Raw genomic sequence first — 19,714 nt, forward strand, 5'->3', positions numbered from 1 at the left:
TCCTGGTGAATGCTGGTGTCGTAGGTGTGGGCCGGTGGTTACAGCTCCTTACATATTTATGCTATTGTATCATAATACTTATCAAGACAGAACGTTCTAGGATCCCAGACGACTTACCTCGCGCCCCTTCCCAGAGTGCATTCTCCCCAAAGGTAACCGCTGTGGTGACCTTTATCACAGGTTACTACGTGTTTCCATGGTTTTTAACTTCCTATAAATGGACCGATCTAGAGTCTGACTTCATTGTTTGACATTAAAAGATTCACCTATGTTATTTTGTGTGTCAGTAGTTCATTTTTTTTTTTTTCTTAAATATGTCTTTATTGATTTCAGAGAGAGGGAGCAAGAGAGAAACATAGGTCGGCCGCCTCGTGCACGCCCCCTGCTGGGGATCAGCCTGAAGCCCAGGCACGTGCCCTGACGGGGAATCGAGCCGGCGACCTCCTGGTGCACCAGGCGATGCTCCAACTGAGCCGCACCGGCCAGGGCTCCGGCGTTCCCTACCATGTTTATTCGGTATCCAGGTTCCTTGAACTACTTAAGGGAATGTCTCACAGGAATATGCTTACCCGTGTGAGGCAGCAGGACATTCCTCGTATTCAGAGAGGTCACGCAAGGAACCAGGACGACTTGAGTTATCTCAGAACCAAAGCGGTCAGCTCCTTTTTCCCCAGTGTTCTTTATATAGACTTGGTTCCTTTTAAAGCCTTGAAAGGACACAGCCCCGCACTATATTTCATACCTCAAAAGGAGAAGTGGTTATTTACAAAATTTCTTCCCCTTCCCCTCACCCCGTGACGTCACGTGCCCTGTCGTCGCTCATGTTTTGGGTCATATGGAGCCAGGACATCTAGGAAAACTTGACTCATCAAATGATACGAAAGCATGTGCTGCTGCTTCTCTCTTTTTTTAATCCTTTCCTGAGGATATCTTTCCATTGATTTTTAGAGAGAGTGGAAGGGAGGGAGGGAGGGAGGGAGGGAGGGAGGGAGGGAGGGAGGGAGGAAAACATCGATGTGAGAGCATCGGTGGGTTGCCTCCCTCACACGCCCCGATGGGCCCGGGATCAAACCTGCAACCCAGGTACATGCCCTTGACCAGGAATCGAACCTTCCACCCTTTGGTGCTCCGGCCGACGCTCGAACTGATTTAGGGCCACTTAATAATTTCCAAAGACTGAGCACCTGAATCAATCTGAAATATAATTATATTACTTATAAAATTGTGGAGCACATACTTACGTGAGCAGGGACTTAAGGGTTTTTCCTTAAGCTCTTCTCTCCTAGGCCCTTGGTCGCCGACTGAAGCAATTAAGGAGGTGGCGCAGCTGCGAACAATGGGCTAAGATACCGCCTTCTGGAGACATCGCCAGGCCGCCAAGATCCGAAGAATGAACGACTTCCAGGACTGCCCGCGGCTGCGCTCCCTCCCCGGCCTGTTCCCGGTGGAAGGGACCCCTCGGCCGCTCCTGAACACAGGCTTTGTATGCTTGTAGGCCCGTCTTGTTGCGGCTCCCTAAGCGCCTTGGGCGATTCAACCTGCCTCTGCCTCTGCTGAATTGGACACAGCTTCGGGCAGCCCTGAGCGCCCCCCCCCCCCCCCCCCCGTTCCTGGTAACAACCACTGAGCCACACTAGCCGAGGCTCCCCTTTGGATTTTTACGGCTAAGTCTAACTTTTTTCCAACCCTGATTCTAATTCATAAACAATGCGTGTTCTTTTAGTGTTTTCCTCCGTGATAATCGGAGGTTTCCGGTTTTTAGGTGTTTTAAACCAGAATCTAGCCCTTCTGCCGGGCCCCATGGTCTGGGCCGCCTTAACCAACCACCTGTGTGTTTTTCTTATCCCCTTGAGTCTGTAGAAAAGCTAAAAAGGAACAGATTTTAAAGTAAATAAGAGAACCTGGAGGGACGAGTCTCAGAGAACAGTGTTAAATTTCTCTGTCTTTGCAGCTGGCCCCCAGGCACCCCCACCCCACCCCCAGGATGTTGACAGTCCTTTAGGTTTCACTCGGTGCCCTCACCCCGGCAGCCTTGGGAAAGTCAGCAGGATTTTGTATTTTGTTTTGTTTTAGCCCATTTATTCATTGTTTTGGAAATACTTCACATTCCGGGCGACTCAAGACTTCGGGGATAAACAACTCACCTCTTTCTAGACAAGACCCACTGACTCTGATGAACTCCCAGCCGAGTGGAAAAACACCACCACGGAGATGCGTAGACAGAGAGGAGCCTCATTCCACAGCCCCTGTAGACGGTCTCGGAGGAATCATCTTAACTCCCTTCCCTCCCCATAGGTCCCTGCAACCTTCATCAGCATAGATAAAGGATCTGTGTCCCTTGATCCATCCGCTGAAAAACAGGTTTTCACCGAGGCGACTTAAAGTCATTTACTCTCATAGCTTACACATTACACAACGATTTAGGACTAACTGCCAAGAAATACTGTGAGAGCAAGATCAAATCCAGCACTTGGGTTATTAATCCCTGCTACGAACCTTTCCCGTCCTTATAAAACCCCACCCAGCTGCCTTATCTTTTCCTGAAATCTTCGTCTATGTGGAGTAGAGCAGGGACCTATATTATAGGGCGGCCGTGACAGAACTTTCCCGAACCACGGAGGAGCGAGGGACAGGAGAGGTGGAAAGAGAACCCCTCCCCTCTCTCTGCTTTCTCCCAGTCACGGCCTAGTGACGCAGGTAAGTCACCCCGACTTTGAAGAGGGATGTGCTCACCTTCACCGCGTAGACCCGACGTGTCACACGGAGAGAGCGTGACTTTTCCACGTTTGGTCGCATCTCCGTGCTCATCATGAAGCTCTCAAATCCCAAGAGAAGCCCTACACAGCAGTGTGGCCTGTGACTCCATCCTGCCCGTAGTTCTCAGAGCCGACAACTCTCTAATTATGTCAATACTGCACCTAAAGCAAGTCCATCCTGTTTTTGGAAATACTAAGACTGGCTAGACACACAGGGAGGGTGCGACTGGGGTTCCTTTGGGGATCACACACACACACACACATGCACAAACACACACACAATTCGTGCTCAACCCTGCGAATTAACTAGTCACAATTCTTCATTAGCTATTTACCTACAAACTAGAACACCTTTGCCTTCCTCTTTCAGAACCTTGAAGTCTGTATCATTAGGGTGCTTTTGGCTGCACGTAACAGAAAACCCCACTAGAAATGGTTTTCAGCAAAGAGGACATTTACCCTCTTTCATAATCAGAAGTACAGAGATCACATTCCCAGAGCTTGCCGATGATGCAATCAAGAGCCCAGGTTCTTTCCATCTTTCTGCTCAGCCATCCTTTACCCTGCTTCCCTCCTCACACTACAGAAGGGCTCAGCTGCTCCAAACATAACGTCCTCAGGCAGAAAGCCTGCAGGGATTTATAAAACCTGCTGGATCCTCCACACACACCTGCCAGCCCTTTGGGCCAGCCGACCCTGATGGACTTTATCTTATTAAAAGGTTTGTTGAGTGGATATAGCATAATCCATTCCATCTTTTCCTTTGGATGGGCATTGGCTTTGTTGCCACACACACACACACACACACACACACACACAGGCTCCAATAAACATCCTTATCTTTAATTAGTGGTCTTTTTATTTCTTTGGGACAGATTCCCAGAAGTGGGATTAATGGGTCAAAGGGCATGTTTAGTTTCAATGGTAACAGATGTTGCCAGATTGCTTTCCGAGTGGCTGCAAACCTCCGAATGCATGAGCGCGCCCTTTCCTCCATATCCTTGCCAACATCTGCTGTCAATCGCTTGCTCTGGTCTGTGTCGATCTCACGGACGCAAAGCGAGGTCCCATGGCTTCTTTCCTTGGCATTTTTCTGACCACTGTTGAATTTGACGGTCCTTTCATACGCTTGCTGGCGGTTTGGTTGTGCCTCTCTGTTGACCGTCTATTTATAGGCGAAGTCCACTTCTGCATTGGTTGTTTGTCTTGTTCAGGTCAATTCGTAAAAGCTCTTTATATAGTGTCCATTGGCCTCTGGCTGAATCGCTCATAAGTGATTGAGAGCACTGGCTCTGGGGCCGGTGGCCAAAGGTCACGTTGGAACTCAGCTCCTGCCCGGCCGTGTGACCTCAGCAAGTCGGTTAACCTGGTTAAGCCTCCGTTGACTCACCTACAAAGTCATCATCATCATCGTCACCTCCGTCACCCTTGCTTTGTAGTGTCGTTCTGGACGTAAATGACTTCGTACCTGCACAGTGAACACAGTGGTGCCCGGCACACAGTACGTTCCTCAACAGCGGCGGGTGACTGTTATTTATATCACAAATATTTCTCCGGCTCTACCATTGGAGCTGGCTGCTTTATTTAGGGTATCATTTGTCACACAAAACGTTTTGCTGTTTACATAGTCAAATATATCCATTTTTCTTCCCTAGCTCCTGAGTTCCCAGGCTGGGTTAAGATAGCTCCGGGTCCCTCCATCTATCGCAAAGGGTAAGAGACCCTTCTTTTTCACAGCTGCGTAGTATTCCGCGGTGTAAACGCACCACAGCTTTTTTATCCTCTCATCTACCGATGGGCACTTGGGCTGTTCCCAGATCTTGGCTGTTGTAAATAATGCTGCTGTGAACATAGGGGGGCATGTATTCTTTCTGATTGGTGTCCTGCACAAGATAGGCAATAAAGTAAGTGGCAAAAAAAAAAAGTGAATTTTATAGTACGTAAATTATATCTCAATGAAAAAAATACACCATGAGCTTCAAAAGCTAGAAGGTCTTAGGGCTCTTTTGTCTTCTCTGTGTCCCTGGCACCGAGCCAGCGAGTGGCGAAGCTCAGGTTTCATCCCAGGGATGTCTGATTCCAAAGTTCATTCCCTTTTGCCTCTGCCATTCCACGTTGGTACCATGTAGCCTGGTGGCAAGAGGCCACCCTGAGTGTGAACTTGATTCTGTTGATAATGAAAGGGTTTTGTGGTAGGAAAAGAGGCATCATTCAGTTTTTGTTTTAGAAAGACAATTCTTAAGAGCTTTACGTGAAAATTATCTGTTAGTAGCAATAACAGTAGATAAAAATACTGAGAAAGGTGCTTTCCTGGATTGACTCTAATAATTTTAGTAGTTTTGTTAAAATATATATATTTTTGGACCCTGGCTGGTGTGACTCAGTTGGTTGGGCATCGCCCCATGTGCCGAAAGGTTGCTGGTTTGATTCCCGGTCAGGGCACATACCGGGGTTGCAGGTTCGATCCCCGGTAGGGGGCGTGCAGGAGGCAGCCGATCGATGTTTCCCTCTCACGCTAATGTTTCTCTCTCCCCACCCCTCTTTCTCTTTTCTCTAAATATCAATTTTTAAAAATCTAAAATATATATATATATATTTGAAATCATGTCTGAAATGTCAGCCTCTCTGGGAGCCCCAGAGAACAGTGTAATTTTTTTCTCTCTCTCATTCCGTTTTTTAAAAATAGGCATGTTAGTGAATTCTGGGATTGGTTCCCACCACTGAACAAAGGGGAGACGGGGGGAGAGGAGGAGCAGTTGGGCAATGTTTGCCTATGGAAAGTCAACCTGCCCTTCACACTGCTTTTCCATGTTTCCCGCGGTTGCATTTCTCTGCTGTGCAGCACCGCAGGCCTCGTGTGAAACCCCGTTCAGATTGATAGGTGATAAGTGGTTTTAAATAAACACCTATGGGTGTTCCGGCCGAGCTCTAGAACCACTGGCCGACTGAGACACACAGGGCGGGGCACGGGTGGGCTTACAGTGGCGAGTGCTGGAAGCACAGATCTGTTCTTGTATTATTTATTAATGATATTATTTCCCACACGAACAACTGTAAACTTACTTTTGCCCCACCCTTGTGTCGGGAAGATGATTGGACACCGTCTTAGGCGCCTGGGGCCTACGCGGTAACCAGCCGACCTTCGGGAAGCAATGCCACGGTCACCTCTCCGCTCTCTTGGGGCCATGATTTTATGCCACAGCAGAAACGTTAGAAGTGCGAGAATTGAGATCGACTCTGATAAGAGCCCAAGCGTGCTGTTTGGGTTGATGAAACAAAAGGCCATCTGAAATGTTATCAGAGGAACACCTGCCACGGAGCATGTTTTTACACAAACAGTGGTTTAAAAATACCCTTTCCCCAGCTGCCGAAGGACTGTGGTCTCGCCCCTGCCACGAAGAGCGGTTTGAGATCAATCAGATTCCCTCCTGTGGGAGCCTGACCCGAGACACACAGGTTTGGGGGGCTAGGCCACGCTCAAGGTTAAGGGCCGGGGTGCAGGGCCGAGGGCTTGTCTCCCGCGGCTGCCCAAGCCTGGCTTCATTTCCTCTCCGTTTCTGTGAGGTCACACCAGGATTTTCCTCTCTCTCTCTTTTTTAAAAAATATATATTATTTCAGAGAAAGGAAGGGAGAGAGATAGAAACATCAATGATGAGAGTCACTGACCAGCTGCCTCCTGCCCGCCCCCTGCTGGGGATCCAGGCCACCCCCCGGGCCTGTGCCCTGACCGGGAATCGAACCGCGATCTCCTGGATTCTAGGTCGACGCTCAACCGCTGAGCCACACCTGCCAGGCACCTCTCTTTTTTATCTTTAATTTTTCTCTGCTTAGGCTCCTTGGAACTTGACTTTAGTGATTTGCATCCACAAGGACCTTGAGTTAAGCAACGATAAGAAGGCATCGGCTCATGACAGTGAGGAGGGGGGAAAAAGAATTTCCTTCTGGGGAAGTTTGCCAGCTCAGCCTCAACCGTCTAACAATTTCAATTCCAAGTTGAAGAAGTGAATTTGAACCAAGAGGGCAAGTGTTTGCTGTTTGAAGCTGCCAAGCCCATGGTACTTTGTCACGGCGGCCCTAGGACACTAATGCGCCCACACGCGCCGAACTGAGTCTCACCTCAGGGCCTTTGCACTTACCCCTGCCTCTGCCTAGGATGCCCCTCCCCGGGATTTCTGCATTGTTGGCTCTGTCAAGGTCACTTTTTCTTGTTGTTGTTAACCGTCACACGAGGATATTTTTTCCATTGCTCTTCAGAGAGAGTAGAAGGGAGGGGGGAGAGAGAGAGGGACAGAGAGAGGCAGAGAGAAACATCGATGTGAGAGAGACACATCAATTGATTGCCTCTTGCACGGTCCCCAACCACGGCTGGGGATTGAGCCTGCAACCCGAGGACGTTCCCTTGGCCGGAATCGAACCCAGGACCCTTCAGTCCACAGGCCGACGCTCTAACCACTGAGACACGCCGGCCAGGTGAAGATCACTCTTCAATAGAGATCCTCCCGGTCACCCCAGCCCCCCTCCCTTTTTCCCCCTGTCACCTGCCTCCCCGTCTCCCTAATACTCATGGGGGGGGGAGCACCCTTTCCATTCATTCGTCTACTCCTCGGGCCTGGGTTTTTTTCCACCAACAGCCGCCCCTCCCTCCCCAGCCGCCGGTGCTGACTCTGCAAAAGCGAATGTGACGAATGAGCGAATGCTCGGCCCAAGGGGAGCTGACAGCTCTGCAGAGACGTGAATCTCTCTGCGAGGCTCCCGCTGACTCACAGGTGGAGGCTGGGGAGCCCCTACTTTCCCGCTGCTTGTGAGGGTCTCCCCCAAGAGCCAATGGGAGAACCGATAAGCCAAGGGCTCTGAGCACCCTGAGTGCAAGGCCTCCCCTGTCTCGCTGCCTGCGGTTCTTTCTCTCCAGCTGAGGCTGGGAGCCTGAGCATTTACGTTTCTTATCTGTGTCCAAGTCACAGCCTCGGAGCAAGTCGCGTCTTGCTAAATAAACTAGGAGAGACAGGAGCTGGAAATGAAAGCATAACAGAAACCGGGACCCATCGCAAGCTCAAAGCAGGACATCTCCTTTCCACCCCAGAACCGGGAACCAAAACTATCCCATAGGAAGTTCTTTCTTCCCTCTTCTATGTAAAAACCCCAGCCCGTCCCGATTCCTTTTTTATTTTATGTTTTAAACTTTTATTAGTTTTTTTGGGGGGGTGACATTGGTTAATAAGAGGATACAGGTCTCAGGGGCCCGATTCCTTTTTTAAATACACAAATAATAGTAGCAATATTCACCAAAGTAAACTCTTCTTGCGATCTTGTCTGTAGCCACTCTTCCAAACTGAATGTTTTGGGTGGGTTTTTTTTTTTTTTTCATTAACCCCCCCGCCCTGCCCCATCCTGGCCCCAGCGCGTGTGGAATTTTGACTTAACCGTCTCAGCTAAATCCATGGTGTTCCTCACGTTACATGAGACGGTATTTTTTGTTTTTACTTTTTGGCAGGACACAGTTCACAACCCACAAAGGTCCCGTCTTGAGTAAGCAGCCCCGTTTCTGTGAACTGTCACCCAGACACATGCAACCCCAGACTCCGCGTCCCACATCCAAGTTTATTACGGGCACAGAAACACAAGCAAACGGACCGCAGGCCTCTCTCCCCGCGAACCGGGGAACCGGCATCTCCCTTTTAATGACAAAAGCAAACGGAGGTGGGAAGCCGCTCTCTCCCCTGAAGCCTCTTTCATGCTCAGCCTCCCAGTGAGTGTGAACAGGAGGGAGAGGGATTCATCGCCAGCGGATGCCATGGCCCCTCTCGTAGCACAACAGTCCCTCTCGGGGATAATCCGCTTCTTACCACCAGTGGGAACTTGGATATTAACCAAAGTCCATGGGTCTCTTTGTCCAGTCCGGTTCCGCTAAAATTTGGCTGAAAGACAGTTGGTCCCAGGGAACCCAGGAGACTAGGGCTCGTGAGATGCTCGCCGCCGGGGCTCCCTCCAGAGCAGCAGCTCCCCTCCAGCCACTGGGCCCCCATTTCCTCAGCCGGAGCCCCCCGCGGGCCAGGTGTGGCCCCGGGAGCCGAGAGCCCGCCAGGTCTCAGGCAGGTGAAGGGAAGACGCCCGTGAACCGCACCCGGGTGCGGGCCTGGCCGGGGTCCCCGTGGCTCCCGCTCCCCTTGGCAGGAACGTGGGCGGTTCTGCCGTCTTCGGCCCCGAGTGCCCCAGCGGGAGCGGCGGGGTCCCCATGCCTAGAAGCTCCATCTCCGCTCCCCCGAGGTGTCCGCCTCCGCCGCCCGGCTCCCCTAAACCGGGTTCTCCGAACCCGGGCGCTCCGGGAGGCCGCCGGCCCAGCCCGACGCCGGCCCCGGCCGGTCGTCTCCGCGCCGGCCACGCTGCCCCGGGGGGGATCTCGGTTCTCGGGGACGGCCTCCCTCCTCGGCTCGGCTGCTTAGCGAGAGGCTGCCGTCAGATGCGACGGGCTCCAGGGCTCGCCGGGGTCGGCCATCGGGGTGCCCGGGACGCCCCTGGCCGCGCCCAGGTCCCCCGTGAGCTCGACGCTCGTGCTCCGGTTATTCTCCCGCTCCTCCGGCGCCTTCTTGCGGAAGCAGCGGCGGATCAGGGCGGAGAAGAAGTTGGGGAAGGACGGGCTGGAGAAGTAATACACCAGCGGGTCCAGCATGCTGTTCATGTAGGTGAAGCTGAGGGTGACGAAGAAGGCCAGGTCCACCGAGCGGTAGATGTCGCAGTTCCCCGTCCCCTCCGCGTGCAGGAGCCAGAAGATGCGGATGCGCACGGCCACGCTGGGCAGGAAGCAGACGACGAAGACCACGGCCACCACCGTGATGAAGCCGATGGCCCTCTTGATCTTGGCGTGCCGGTCCATCTGCCGGCGCCGCAGGCTCCAGACGACGCGCGTGGAGCAGAACCCGATGATGCCCAGCGGCAGGAAGAACTCCAGGAGGAACATGGCGTCGTGCCACTGGAAGGCGTGGCACGTGCTGAAGCTGCTGCACAGGTTGGCGTCCCCGTTGGGGACCAGCATCTTCTTGTACAGCAGGTGGGCGGTCAGGCCGATGGTCACGGCCCACAGGAGGCAGGAGACCGCGGCGGCCGTGCGGTTGGAGATCTTGTTGAGGGCGTGGTGGGGGTGGACCACCCGGAAGTACCTGTCCACGGCCACCACGGTGAGGAAGATGATGCTGCCCTGGCGGTTCATGGCCAGCATGAAGAGCATCAGCCGGCAGGCCGCGTCCCCGAACTTCCAGTCCCACGCCCTCATGTAGTTGTCCATGAGGAACGGCAGGCAGATGATCAGGAGGAAGTCGGCCACGGCCAGGTTGAACAGGAAAACCCGGCTGGATTTCCAGGACTTGAGGTGGAAGCAGAAGATCCACAGGGCCAGGCCGTTGCCCACGAGCCCGAACACGAACTCCAGCCCCAGCACCGGCGGGAGGACGTTGGCGATGAAGTCATCCCGGAACACGCAGCAGTTCTTGTTGTGGATCTCCAGGTTGTGGGCCCGCGACGGGCGGGGCGGATGCATGGCCTGCCCGGGGGAGCGCCCGCCTGCCAGGCCCCGGCCCCGGCCCGGCCCCGGCCCCGGCCCGGCCCCGCGAGCGAGCGAGCCACCGCTCCGGGAGGAAGGTGTGCGTCCGTGTGGGGAGCGCGTGGGCCGGGCCTGCCTTTATGTCACATCGGGGTGTTGAAATAGATGACTGAATGGTTACCAGGAAACTACGAAATTGCTTTCAAAAAAAAAAACCAAAAAACCGGCAAGGCTCTTAGGCAACCTGCTGTTTGCATCAACAAGTAATAAAAAAAAATCCCACTAGCAGACAGGAACCCACAAAATCGTCTAAATGTAGAGAATGCGTCGGGGCAAGCCGGCTGTCGCCGGTGAGTTGTGGAGACGGGCCGGGCCTCCCCCGGGAGCCTGTCTACCGACCGCAGGGTTGGAGGGTTCCCTCACCGCGGCGGGGTTCGCTTGCAGCCTTCGCAAAACAAAAATAGCCACCGTAAGGTATCGTGCTAAGCAGCCTGGTTCTCCAGAAACATTAAGAACGCGTATGAAATGTTAGCATGCAAATAACTGAGGGAACGGCAGGGGTCAGATCCCTCTTGGAGAAGCCGAGGAGACGGTCACTGTCTGCCTGACGGGGACCGACGTGCCCGGGGTCATGTCTCCAAGCCAAAGTGCAGCATTTCCAGAACTCCGCAGTTAATTTCTACTTTTGCAAAAGGTTAAAAAAAAAAAAAAGAAAGAAGCTACTTGAGAGCGGCAGAAAATTTCGTAAGACAGCTGAAAACGTGCCAGGGGTATGTTACAATAAGTTGAGGTCTTTGTTTGTGTTCGATTTCGATCCGCTTGCGTGCTCCGCTGATTGATGCCCGAGTACGTGAGTTTTATAAAATTAGCAAGCTTTGTTCGGCAGAGCAGCTTGAGCCCCTCCGGCAAATCGAGCGGAAAGTGCGGAGAGTCCCCGCGTGTCCCCCATCCCCGCGCACGCACGGCCGCCCCTCCTCGGCACCTGGTACGTTAAAAGCCCTCATTTATTTTTATTTTCTTTTTGGATAATTACACTCAGGAGACAGGACCTAAGAGGACTTTGAACTGTGCTTTGAGGCCGGCGATCGTTCCACACATCATTTCTTTGCTTTTCGGTACCATCGGGCGGAACCCCGCCGAACATTTCTACCCGGTGACATAGGGGCCTGTGGACATCTTGCTCGGCTAGAAGTTTCTAAACCGCTTCTGCTTTGAGTTAGGAATAGGAAAGTTCAATAGGTCTGCAGACTCGGGACAGTAAATTAGTCAGGATGATCTAATATTAGAAACCAGACATCCTTGGTGACGAAGGTGGTGACAGAGGTGGTGTCTGCACCGACGTTACCGGGAGCTGCCCGTGGGTCAGACCCCACGCCCGCCTCCCGTCTCACCCCGCCTGCAGCCCGGAAGGTGGGGACTTCGACTGACTCGGGTTCCAAAGGAGGAAAGCGAAGCTCGGAGAGGCGGGTCCTGCATTCAGGGCCACCCAGCTGGTACGAGCAGAGCTTGGGTGTGGATCCAGCCCTGGCCTCCAAGCCCGTGTCCCTGAGCATCCCACAGGCTGCCTCGTCCCTCAGGCTGCGCCGGATTGAGGTCACGCCGCGTGGGTGTCACGTCACGTGTAGTGAACATGATCGGTATTTGTTACACACCCTTTCTGCCTGTGACTCTCACGCTTTCTTCCTGGACAGCTGTGGGTTGGTCAGTGATGTTCGCGTGAAGGAACCCTCAGGGTCTTTATCAACGAAATGTCAGAAAAGCCGACTAGTGAGTTATTTCTGGGAGCTCAAATTTGCAGGGGACCCTCCGTTTCTTAAATTTGACAATTTTACAATATTTGGGTGGTTTTTTTTTTAATTTTTAAATGTGATTTTAGACAGAGAGAGAAACATCAGTTTGTCGTTCCGCCCGTTTATGCCTTCAGGGGTTGTTTCTTGTACGTGCCCTCACCGGGGATTGAACCCGCAACCTTGGCGTATCCGGGCCGCGCTCCAGCCAGCCGAGCGCCCGGCCAGGAGCGCTGTCCTGATCCACCGGGCTTCCGGCTTCCGTCCCGCCACAGGCAACCGGTGAAAGCACAAGTAAGTGGGACAGGCACATTGATGGCTCTCTCTCTCTCTCCCTCTCTCAAATCAACAAATAAAAATTTAAAAATACAATAACCATGGACAAAATTAGGAAGCAACAGCATCATTAAGTTTGAAGAAAGAGAAAACCTGGAGCGGCTGGGCGCTGGTCCCGGCTCCGTCATGAACTCCCCGTGAGCCCTCTTAACCCGGCCCCTTCCTCACGTGTATTTTCGGGAATTCGCCCACCTCCAAGCCTCCGTCCGGGTCTCGTGCCTTATTCTTCTAAACCGGCCACGTTCAACCCACGCGCCGCGAGGATGCTTAAAACACACAATACCCGGCCGTGCAGTCAGGGCACTGACCTCTTTTCCCCTTAGTCAAGTTTAAAAAATGACAACTGCAAAAAAATAAAAAAATAAAAAATAAAAATAAATAAATGACAACAGCCAACACAATAGCCGTCTGGTGTGAATGAGACAAAATTATACCTATTTTATTTATTTTTTTGTCAGATCGGGGGCAAAAAATATATTTTCGGGTGTGCCGCAGAGAATGTGGGTCACTGGTTCACGTGCCGGGAGCCGATAAAGGTGGCACATCGCTGCCCCGAGCCCGCGTCCTCAGCTGCCCCGGCAGATGGTCAGTCTGGCCTCCCGGACCCCGGCGCCCGCCGCGGAGCTTCCCGCCTCGCCACCCCGCCACGGGCATGTTTCGTCTTGCATGTATGTGTCCTTCGCTGGTGTATTTATGTTTTTCTTCCCAGTGCATGAGTTGTACAGAAACTTGTTACAACGGATCATGTCAACAGCGAAGGCCGTGACTCCACCGAGACTTGTGGAAGTCCCCTTAGGGCCTCTGCCTCTCACAATTAGATTCTCCAAACCTACAGCTTGAACGTGTGCCACCCAGCTGGATGGAACTCTTTTTGTTTTTTTTTAATTAAAAATAATAATAGCCCTGGCTGGTGTGGCTCAGTTGGGCGTTGCCCCAGGTGCGGAAAGGTTGCCAGTTCGATTCCCGGTCGGGGCACATGCCTGGGTTTCCGGCTCGACCCCCAGTGGGAGGCCTGCAGGAGGCAGCTGATTGATGACTCTCATCATTGATGTTTCTCTCTCTCTCTCCCTTCCTCTCTCTGAAATCAATAAAGACTTTTTTTTTTAACTTAACCTGGAAGGCTGCTCATGAATCTCCTGTCCGGACCGGCTGCTAACAGACCCCTCTCCTTGGTGCCTCTCAGGTTGCTGCAGCCCAGCCGGGCTTTTTATTCTGGGCCCTGGATTTCCTGCAGTTCCCGCTCGGCTTCTCCCCTCTCTCCCTGGAATACCTTTCCCCACTGAGTCATCTGCTTGCCTCCCAGCCATCCTTCGGGCCCAAGTTCATGAATCACTTCCTCTGAGGAGCCTTCCCCCACCTAAGCCGGGATTAAGGGCTGGGCTCTCCTGTAGGACCCCCCTGTCGACCGTGTTCACCACGGTTACCCTCAATGGAAATCTTATTTTTCCCTTGATCACGACAGTAGAACTCATGGGGTCAGGAGCTATGTTTTCCATAGTTTCTACTATGCCTGGTACAGAGCTAGTGCCTAGTAAGTGTGAAAAGCGTGAGTGAGTGAGTGAATCTTCACAAGAAATGAAATAGTGATCCCTTCCCACTCCCACTGTCTCATCACTGGACACTGAATACATACTAGGCCCATACGTGAGGCCGTCTGTTTATTCCACCTCAACATCTATCTGTCTATCCACCCACCCACCCATCCATCCATCCATCCACCCATCCACCCACCCACCCACCCACCCACCGATCCACCCACCCACCCACCCACCCACCGATCCACCCAACCACCTATCCACCCACCCATCCACCCACCCATCCACCCACCCACCCACCGAACCACCCACCCACCCACCCACCCATCCATCCATCCATCCATCCATCCATCCATCCATCCATCCATCCATCCACCCATCCATCCATCCATCCATCCATCCATCCACCCACCCAGCCACCCACCCATCCACCCATCCACCCACCCACCCACCCACCCACCCACCCATCCATCCATCCATCCATCCATCCATCCATCCATCCATCCATCCAAAATTTAGGGCCCCAGCTTCATGGATGAGCTCAGAAGGGTCCTGCGTTTAGTTTAACGCTCTGCCGTCACCACCTTGAAATCCTTAACGCCCTTTTGAGCAAGGGACCTCGCATTTCTGTTTTGCACGGGGCCCGGCAGATCGTGGCGCTGGCTCCGAAGCCGTTTCTGCACTCGCTGCGATGATGGAGCCTTGACTCATATCGAAAACCCCTGCGGAACAGAAGGCCCGGAAGGCAAGCCAGCTGAGACCAGGCATCACGGTGCAGCCAAGCGCCCGCCCGGCGGTGGAACCTTTAACAGCTGGCCTGGACCCCTCGTCCGAGTCCCCTCTAAGCAGCCCCTGCACTGTGTGCGTGTGTGTGTTTTAAATAAGTCTTTATTGATTTCAGAGAGAGGGGGAGAGAGAGAGAGAGAAACATCCATGATGAGAGAGTCATGGATCGGCTGCCTCCTGCACGTCCCCCGACCGGGGATCGAACCCACAACCCTGGCGTATCCGGACGACCCTCTAACCAGCTGAGCCACCCGGCCAGGGCCTGAAGAAACATTTCTCGTTCAGGTTTATTTTTCGTCCCGTCCTATGAACTTGAAAAGGGGAAGCAAGGTTAGAGCCGCGCCTGCCTTTGGGTTTCTGGCCGGCGTCTCTTCCGCGGCGCTCGCTGTTCCTTAGCGAGAGCCTCTCCCCACCACGAGCTTTTGGGTCGTTTAGACTTTTTTCCTGTGGAGCGGAGAAACCTCCGGTGAGTCATTTCACACAGGGCCACACACACAGGATAGAGAACCTGCTTTAGGAACCCATTTTTATTGACATAAAGCTAAGAAGGAGCAGCCGGGGAAGAATAACTGGGAACGGGGTTGAAAGCACAAGTGCGGCCTTTCACAAGCTTCCCTCCGGAGGGTATACGGGTCCTCGATGCCGGTAAGACTCCCGGCTTCAGTGCTCCCCAGGCGGCTGGGGAGCAGGAGGTTCAGGTGGTCACAGTGCAGCAGCTACTTAGGGGGGCTCTGAACCCCGAAGGAAATTACTTATGTCCCTCCGTGGTTTTGTTTTTTTTTTAATATGTGAAGTATGTTAATATAAAAAGCCATAATATCGAGACCCTTACACCGCCACCCACTGTGCTTAATGCTTTCCCTGCACTTATTGACTCACTCATTGAAATATTCGCTGAGCACCTACTAAGCGCAGCCGCCCTTCCAAGCGCCGGGGTGTAACAGCGAGCAGAGGCCCCGCGCCTCAGGGCCTTAGCTTCGCCGAATCTGCCCAACGCCCTGCCGACCGCGATATAGGCGTCACTCCCGTTTGAGGAGGAAATTAAAACTGCAAGTGGTTAAGTAAAATCACACACACACCCCCCCCCCACTGCGCATCTGGTGGGCGGTCGGGCTGGGATTCCCACTTTGATTCATCTCACTTCCTACAGCCCCAGCTTTCGGCCACTGGGCCGCGGAAACGCCCGGAGAGGGGGGCGCGGGTGTCGGAGGCCCAAGAACAACGACGACGACAAAGCAGGCGAGGTCCTGAAGCGCGGAGGGCCCCGCGGGAGCCTGGGAACCTGGACACGGAGACGCAGGGAACCGGTCGCACTGTGCGTGCCGCTCGAGAGCCCGGCTCAGGCTGGCCTGGCGTCTGTCCCCGAATCCAGGGCCGAGCGGCCGGTCATCTCGCAGACTCGGAGCCGGGGGCTCTACGCGGGGGAAACTCCCCTGCGTGAGGGACACTTGACCTTCCCCTCCTGGCTGTTTGTCGACAGAAACTGCTCTACAAACTGTACTGAAAGGATGAAGGTCACTAACCCCCCCACCTCCCCTGAGCCCCCCCCAAAAAACCCCACTTTACTGCCCTATTAGAGTTGACTAACCACCTTCCAGGTAAAGGGACACAGCACAGTGCCGGGCACACAATCCGGGTTCAGCAAATACCGTGGAACAAACGAAGGAAGGGCTTCGACGGGCAGTCTCGCAACAGGCAGGCAGAAGCAGTTACGCTTGGCCTGGCACCTCCCAACAGCCAACGGGGGGGGGGTGTGTTTTGGGGTTTTTTTTCCCAAGCACTCGGCTCCCACTGGAAAAACCGGGGCAGGCAAACATCCCCCTCGGCGTGCTCTTTGAAATGCAAAGGCCTGTGGAAACGCGCGGCCCGGGGAAGGTCAGAGAGGACGGGTCTGCTGTCCTGCCACCGAGACGCCGAGAAATGAACAGAGGGGCTCCCCCCCCCCGCCTCCCCTCGAAGATGAAAGTCATTGGAATCCAGACAGTCCCATCTGCACAGCCTCCCTCAGCCTGAAATGAAAGCACTGACTTAGCCCGGTTTCTATTTTCCAAGACAAGTATTGATTTAAGGCCGGAGGGTAGGAAACACTGATAAGTCCTCGGGTTCGCTAGCTCCCTGGGAGCGGGGGGACGGGACAGGTTCAAGAAACACTCGCACCTGTTTCCCCGGCTGTTTACAATTAGTCAGGAGCCCCGCTCTCCCTGACCCCACCCCTCAGCTGGCCCTCGCAGGCCCGCGACCCACACACCCTGTCGCCTGTCGTCGGAGTCAGGGCGCAGAGATACAGGGGCTCACTTCACTGGGACCTTCCGAACACGCGCAGGAGCCTGAATTTTGTTCGCAGCGGAGCGAGGGGGCTACGGCCTTTTCAGAGCCCCCCCCCCCGGCCCCTTCGCGGGAAGGGGTTCTCCGCCCGCCGGCCTGTCCTCTTCGATTTTATTAAAATCGTCCGTCTGTTCTGGTGCCGGCTCGAGGCGTTGGGGGGGGTGGGGGGGCCCCCCGCGGCGCGCCGGGCACCCCGGGGCTGGCTCTGCTAGCTCTTGGCCAGGCTGGCGCAGCTCTTGCGACAGAGATCTGCGATGGGCATCTCCTCCGGCCTCGGGGTCTCGGGCCGCCCCGGACGCCCGGGTCTCGAGCTGCGGATTTTGAGCTTGGTGTAGAATTTGGGGAAGGAGGGACTTGAGAAGTAGTAGACCAGGGGGTCCAGCATGCTGTTCATGTAGGTGAGGCTGAGGGTCACGTGCAGGGCCAGGTGGACGGAGGGGTCGCAGACGCTCGAGGGGACGGTGCACAGGAAATAGAGCCTGGCGGACACGCTGGGCAAGTAGCAGGTGATGAAGACGGCGGCCACCACCATGATGAAGCGCGTGGCCCGCCTCATGCGCGCCTGCCTGGCCAGCCGCCCGCGCCGCAGGCTGCAGACCACCCGGACCGAGCAGAACAGGATGACGCCCAGGGGCAGGAAGAACTCCAGCTGGAACAGGATGTCGTGCCAGCCGTTGGCGGACTCCATGATGAAGCTCTCGCAGGAGACGGTGGCGCCCTGCGCGCACAGGTGGCTCTCGGTCAGCAGGTGCAGCGTCCCCAGGATGACCGCGGCCCAGAGCCCGCAGACGACGCCCGCCGCGGTCCGGTTGGAGATGCCGTTCACCGCGTGGTGGGGGTGGACCACCTTGAAGTAGCGGTCGGCGGCCACCACGGTGAGGAAGACGATGCTCCCGGCCCTGTTCATGGCCAGCATGAACAGCACCAGCCGGCACGGGACGTCCCCGGAGGCCCAGCGTCTGTCCCTGCGGTAGTAGTCCGTCCGAAAGGGCAGGCAGACCATGAGCAGGAAGTCGGCCACCGCCAGGTTGAACAGGTAGATGGTGCTCGGCTTCCAGGTCTTCATGGAAAAGCAGAAGCCGCACAGGGCGAGGCCGTTGCCCAGGGCGCCGATCACGAAGAACAGGATCAGCAACGGGGGCATCACCTGCGCCATGGGGTCCCCCCGGAGGAGGCAGCAGGACCCGTTGTCCATGGCGGACGCGGGGCGGGCGCTGTCCCCCGTGTGCCCTGCGGCCCCCGCGGCCCCCACGGGGACGCAGGTGCTGACCTGAATGCCACTCACCCGGCTGCTGTTTGCGCCCCGGGGTGCAGGGGCTCTCCGGCCGCTCGGGTGGGTGGGTGGGTGGGTGGGTGCAGCGCCCACGTGCGCGCACACACGGAGAACGGGAACCTCGGCCGGGAGACGAGAGCCCCGGGGACGGCCTTTCTCCGGAGCCTGGGTCACCAGCCGCCCGTCTCCCCGAGAAGCGGAGCCTGCAGCCCCGCGAGGCTCTGAGACGCGCTCGCTCGTGGGAAGCGGCTGGCGGGTCCCGGCGGGCTCATGCTGGAGGGGAGTCGCCGGGCGCAGCCCCGGGACGCTCTCTCCTCCCAGCCTCCCCCTTTCTCCTGGACTCCGCGCGGCCGGAGAGCGCAGGGCTGCCCGGGAGGCACCGAAAGAGCTGGTCGGCCGTCCCTCCCTCCCGGGCGAGGGGGAATACAAACATCTCCCGGGAGGGGAGCCGGGCGGGGAGCAGTCCCGGCCTCCGCTCCGCTTTCCTAACCTTTGCCTGACTGCCCGCTCCTCGCCCTGGTCCCCTGGGGCCCTCCCAGGCGCTGCCGGAGACCGAGAGGCCCGGAGCCCTTTCCTGTGCCCACACCCAAAAACGCAGCCCTCAAAACCGAGCAGGGTCCGCCTGCGGAAAAAAGGAACTGTAAAATCCCTGCTTGTGGGGGGGCTAAAAAAAAAAATCCTTTGATCGGCGTGGGCCTCTCCTCCCCTCCGTTCGCGCCTCCTCCTACCCTTCACCTCCTTCCCCGGACTGGGCCCCGTGGCCGGTTTAGTTGCACAACCAGCAAGGCTGTGACACGGGTCTGAGGCCACTGCGCATAGGTCTCTGTGTCCATGGAAAGGCCTGTTGGGAGCCCGGCCCGGTTTTCCCTCTGCTGTTTGCAAAAGGGGATTTGGCTCCGAGTTTCCCACTGGCTGCTCAAAAGAGCCAAACACCACGTTATGTATGTTTTAATTTTATTTTAATTAACGTGCTGAGCCCATGGGTGGGGGCGATTGAGGGTTGGGGCAGTTGGTCAAGGAGTCTTATCTCGAAAATAATCGTGGGTAAAATTAGACGGCGCCGAAGTCAGAGTCTTTGCTAAAATTTCCATTCCTTTGGTTTTGAGATAAACTCTCTGCCCTGTGCCTCTGGGCTCCCAGCACAGGAAAGGGGTGAGAAGGGAGCCGCCGGAGGAACGCCCGCCCTCTTCCAGGTTCTCCCCACCGAATCCGAATCCGAACCCGAGGCTCCGGATCAGCCCCACAGCACTCTCCACGGCCCTCGCCCCGGCTGGGACCCCTGTCACCTCCCCGCAGTCGAAACTGCTGCGTTTTCTAACTGGTTTCCTTTCCTCTAGTTCATTCTCTGTAATTCACCTCCCACGCAGCAATGGGATTTTTC

The 19,714-nt window shown here is 55.2% G+C and overlaps 2 protein-coding genes across 2 annotated transcripts; both read right to left on the bottom strand.

The window, feature by feature from the left end:
• Nucleotides 1-9,193: 9,193 nt before the first annotated feature.
• LOC107541841 (hydroxycarboxylic acid receptor 2-like) lies at nucleotides 9,194-10,288 on the bottom strand. Its single transcript, XM_016219024.2, has one exon. It carries the CDS (start codon nucleotides 10,286-10,288, stop codon nucleotides 9,194-9,196), a length of 1,095 nt encoding a protein of 364 aa, XP_016074510.2.
• Nucleotides 10,289-17,268: 6,980 nt separating this feature from the next.
• On the bottom strand, nucleotides 17,269-18,255 carry HCAR1 (hydroxycarboxylic acid receptor 1). The gene has a single exon (XM_016219029.2). It carries the CDS (start codon nucleotides 18,253-18,255, stop codon nucleotides 17,269-17,271), a length of 987 nt encoding a protein of 328 aa, XP_016074515.2.
• Nucleotides 18,256-19,714: the final 1,459 nt, after the last annotated feature.

This window comes from Miniopterus natalensis, chromosome 20, assembly GCF_054644295.1.
Source record: "Miniopterus natalensis isolate mMinNat1 chromosome 20, mMinNat1.hap1, whole genome shotgun sequence".
Lineage (NCBI taxonomy): Eukaryota > Metazoa > Chordata > Mammalia > Chiroptera > Miniopteridae > Miniopterus > Miniopterus natalensis.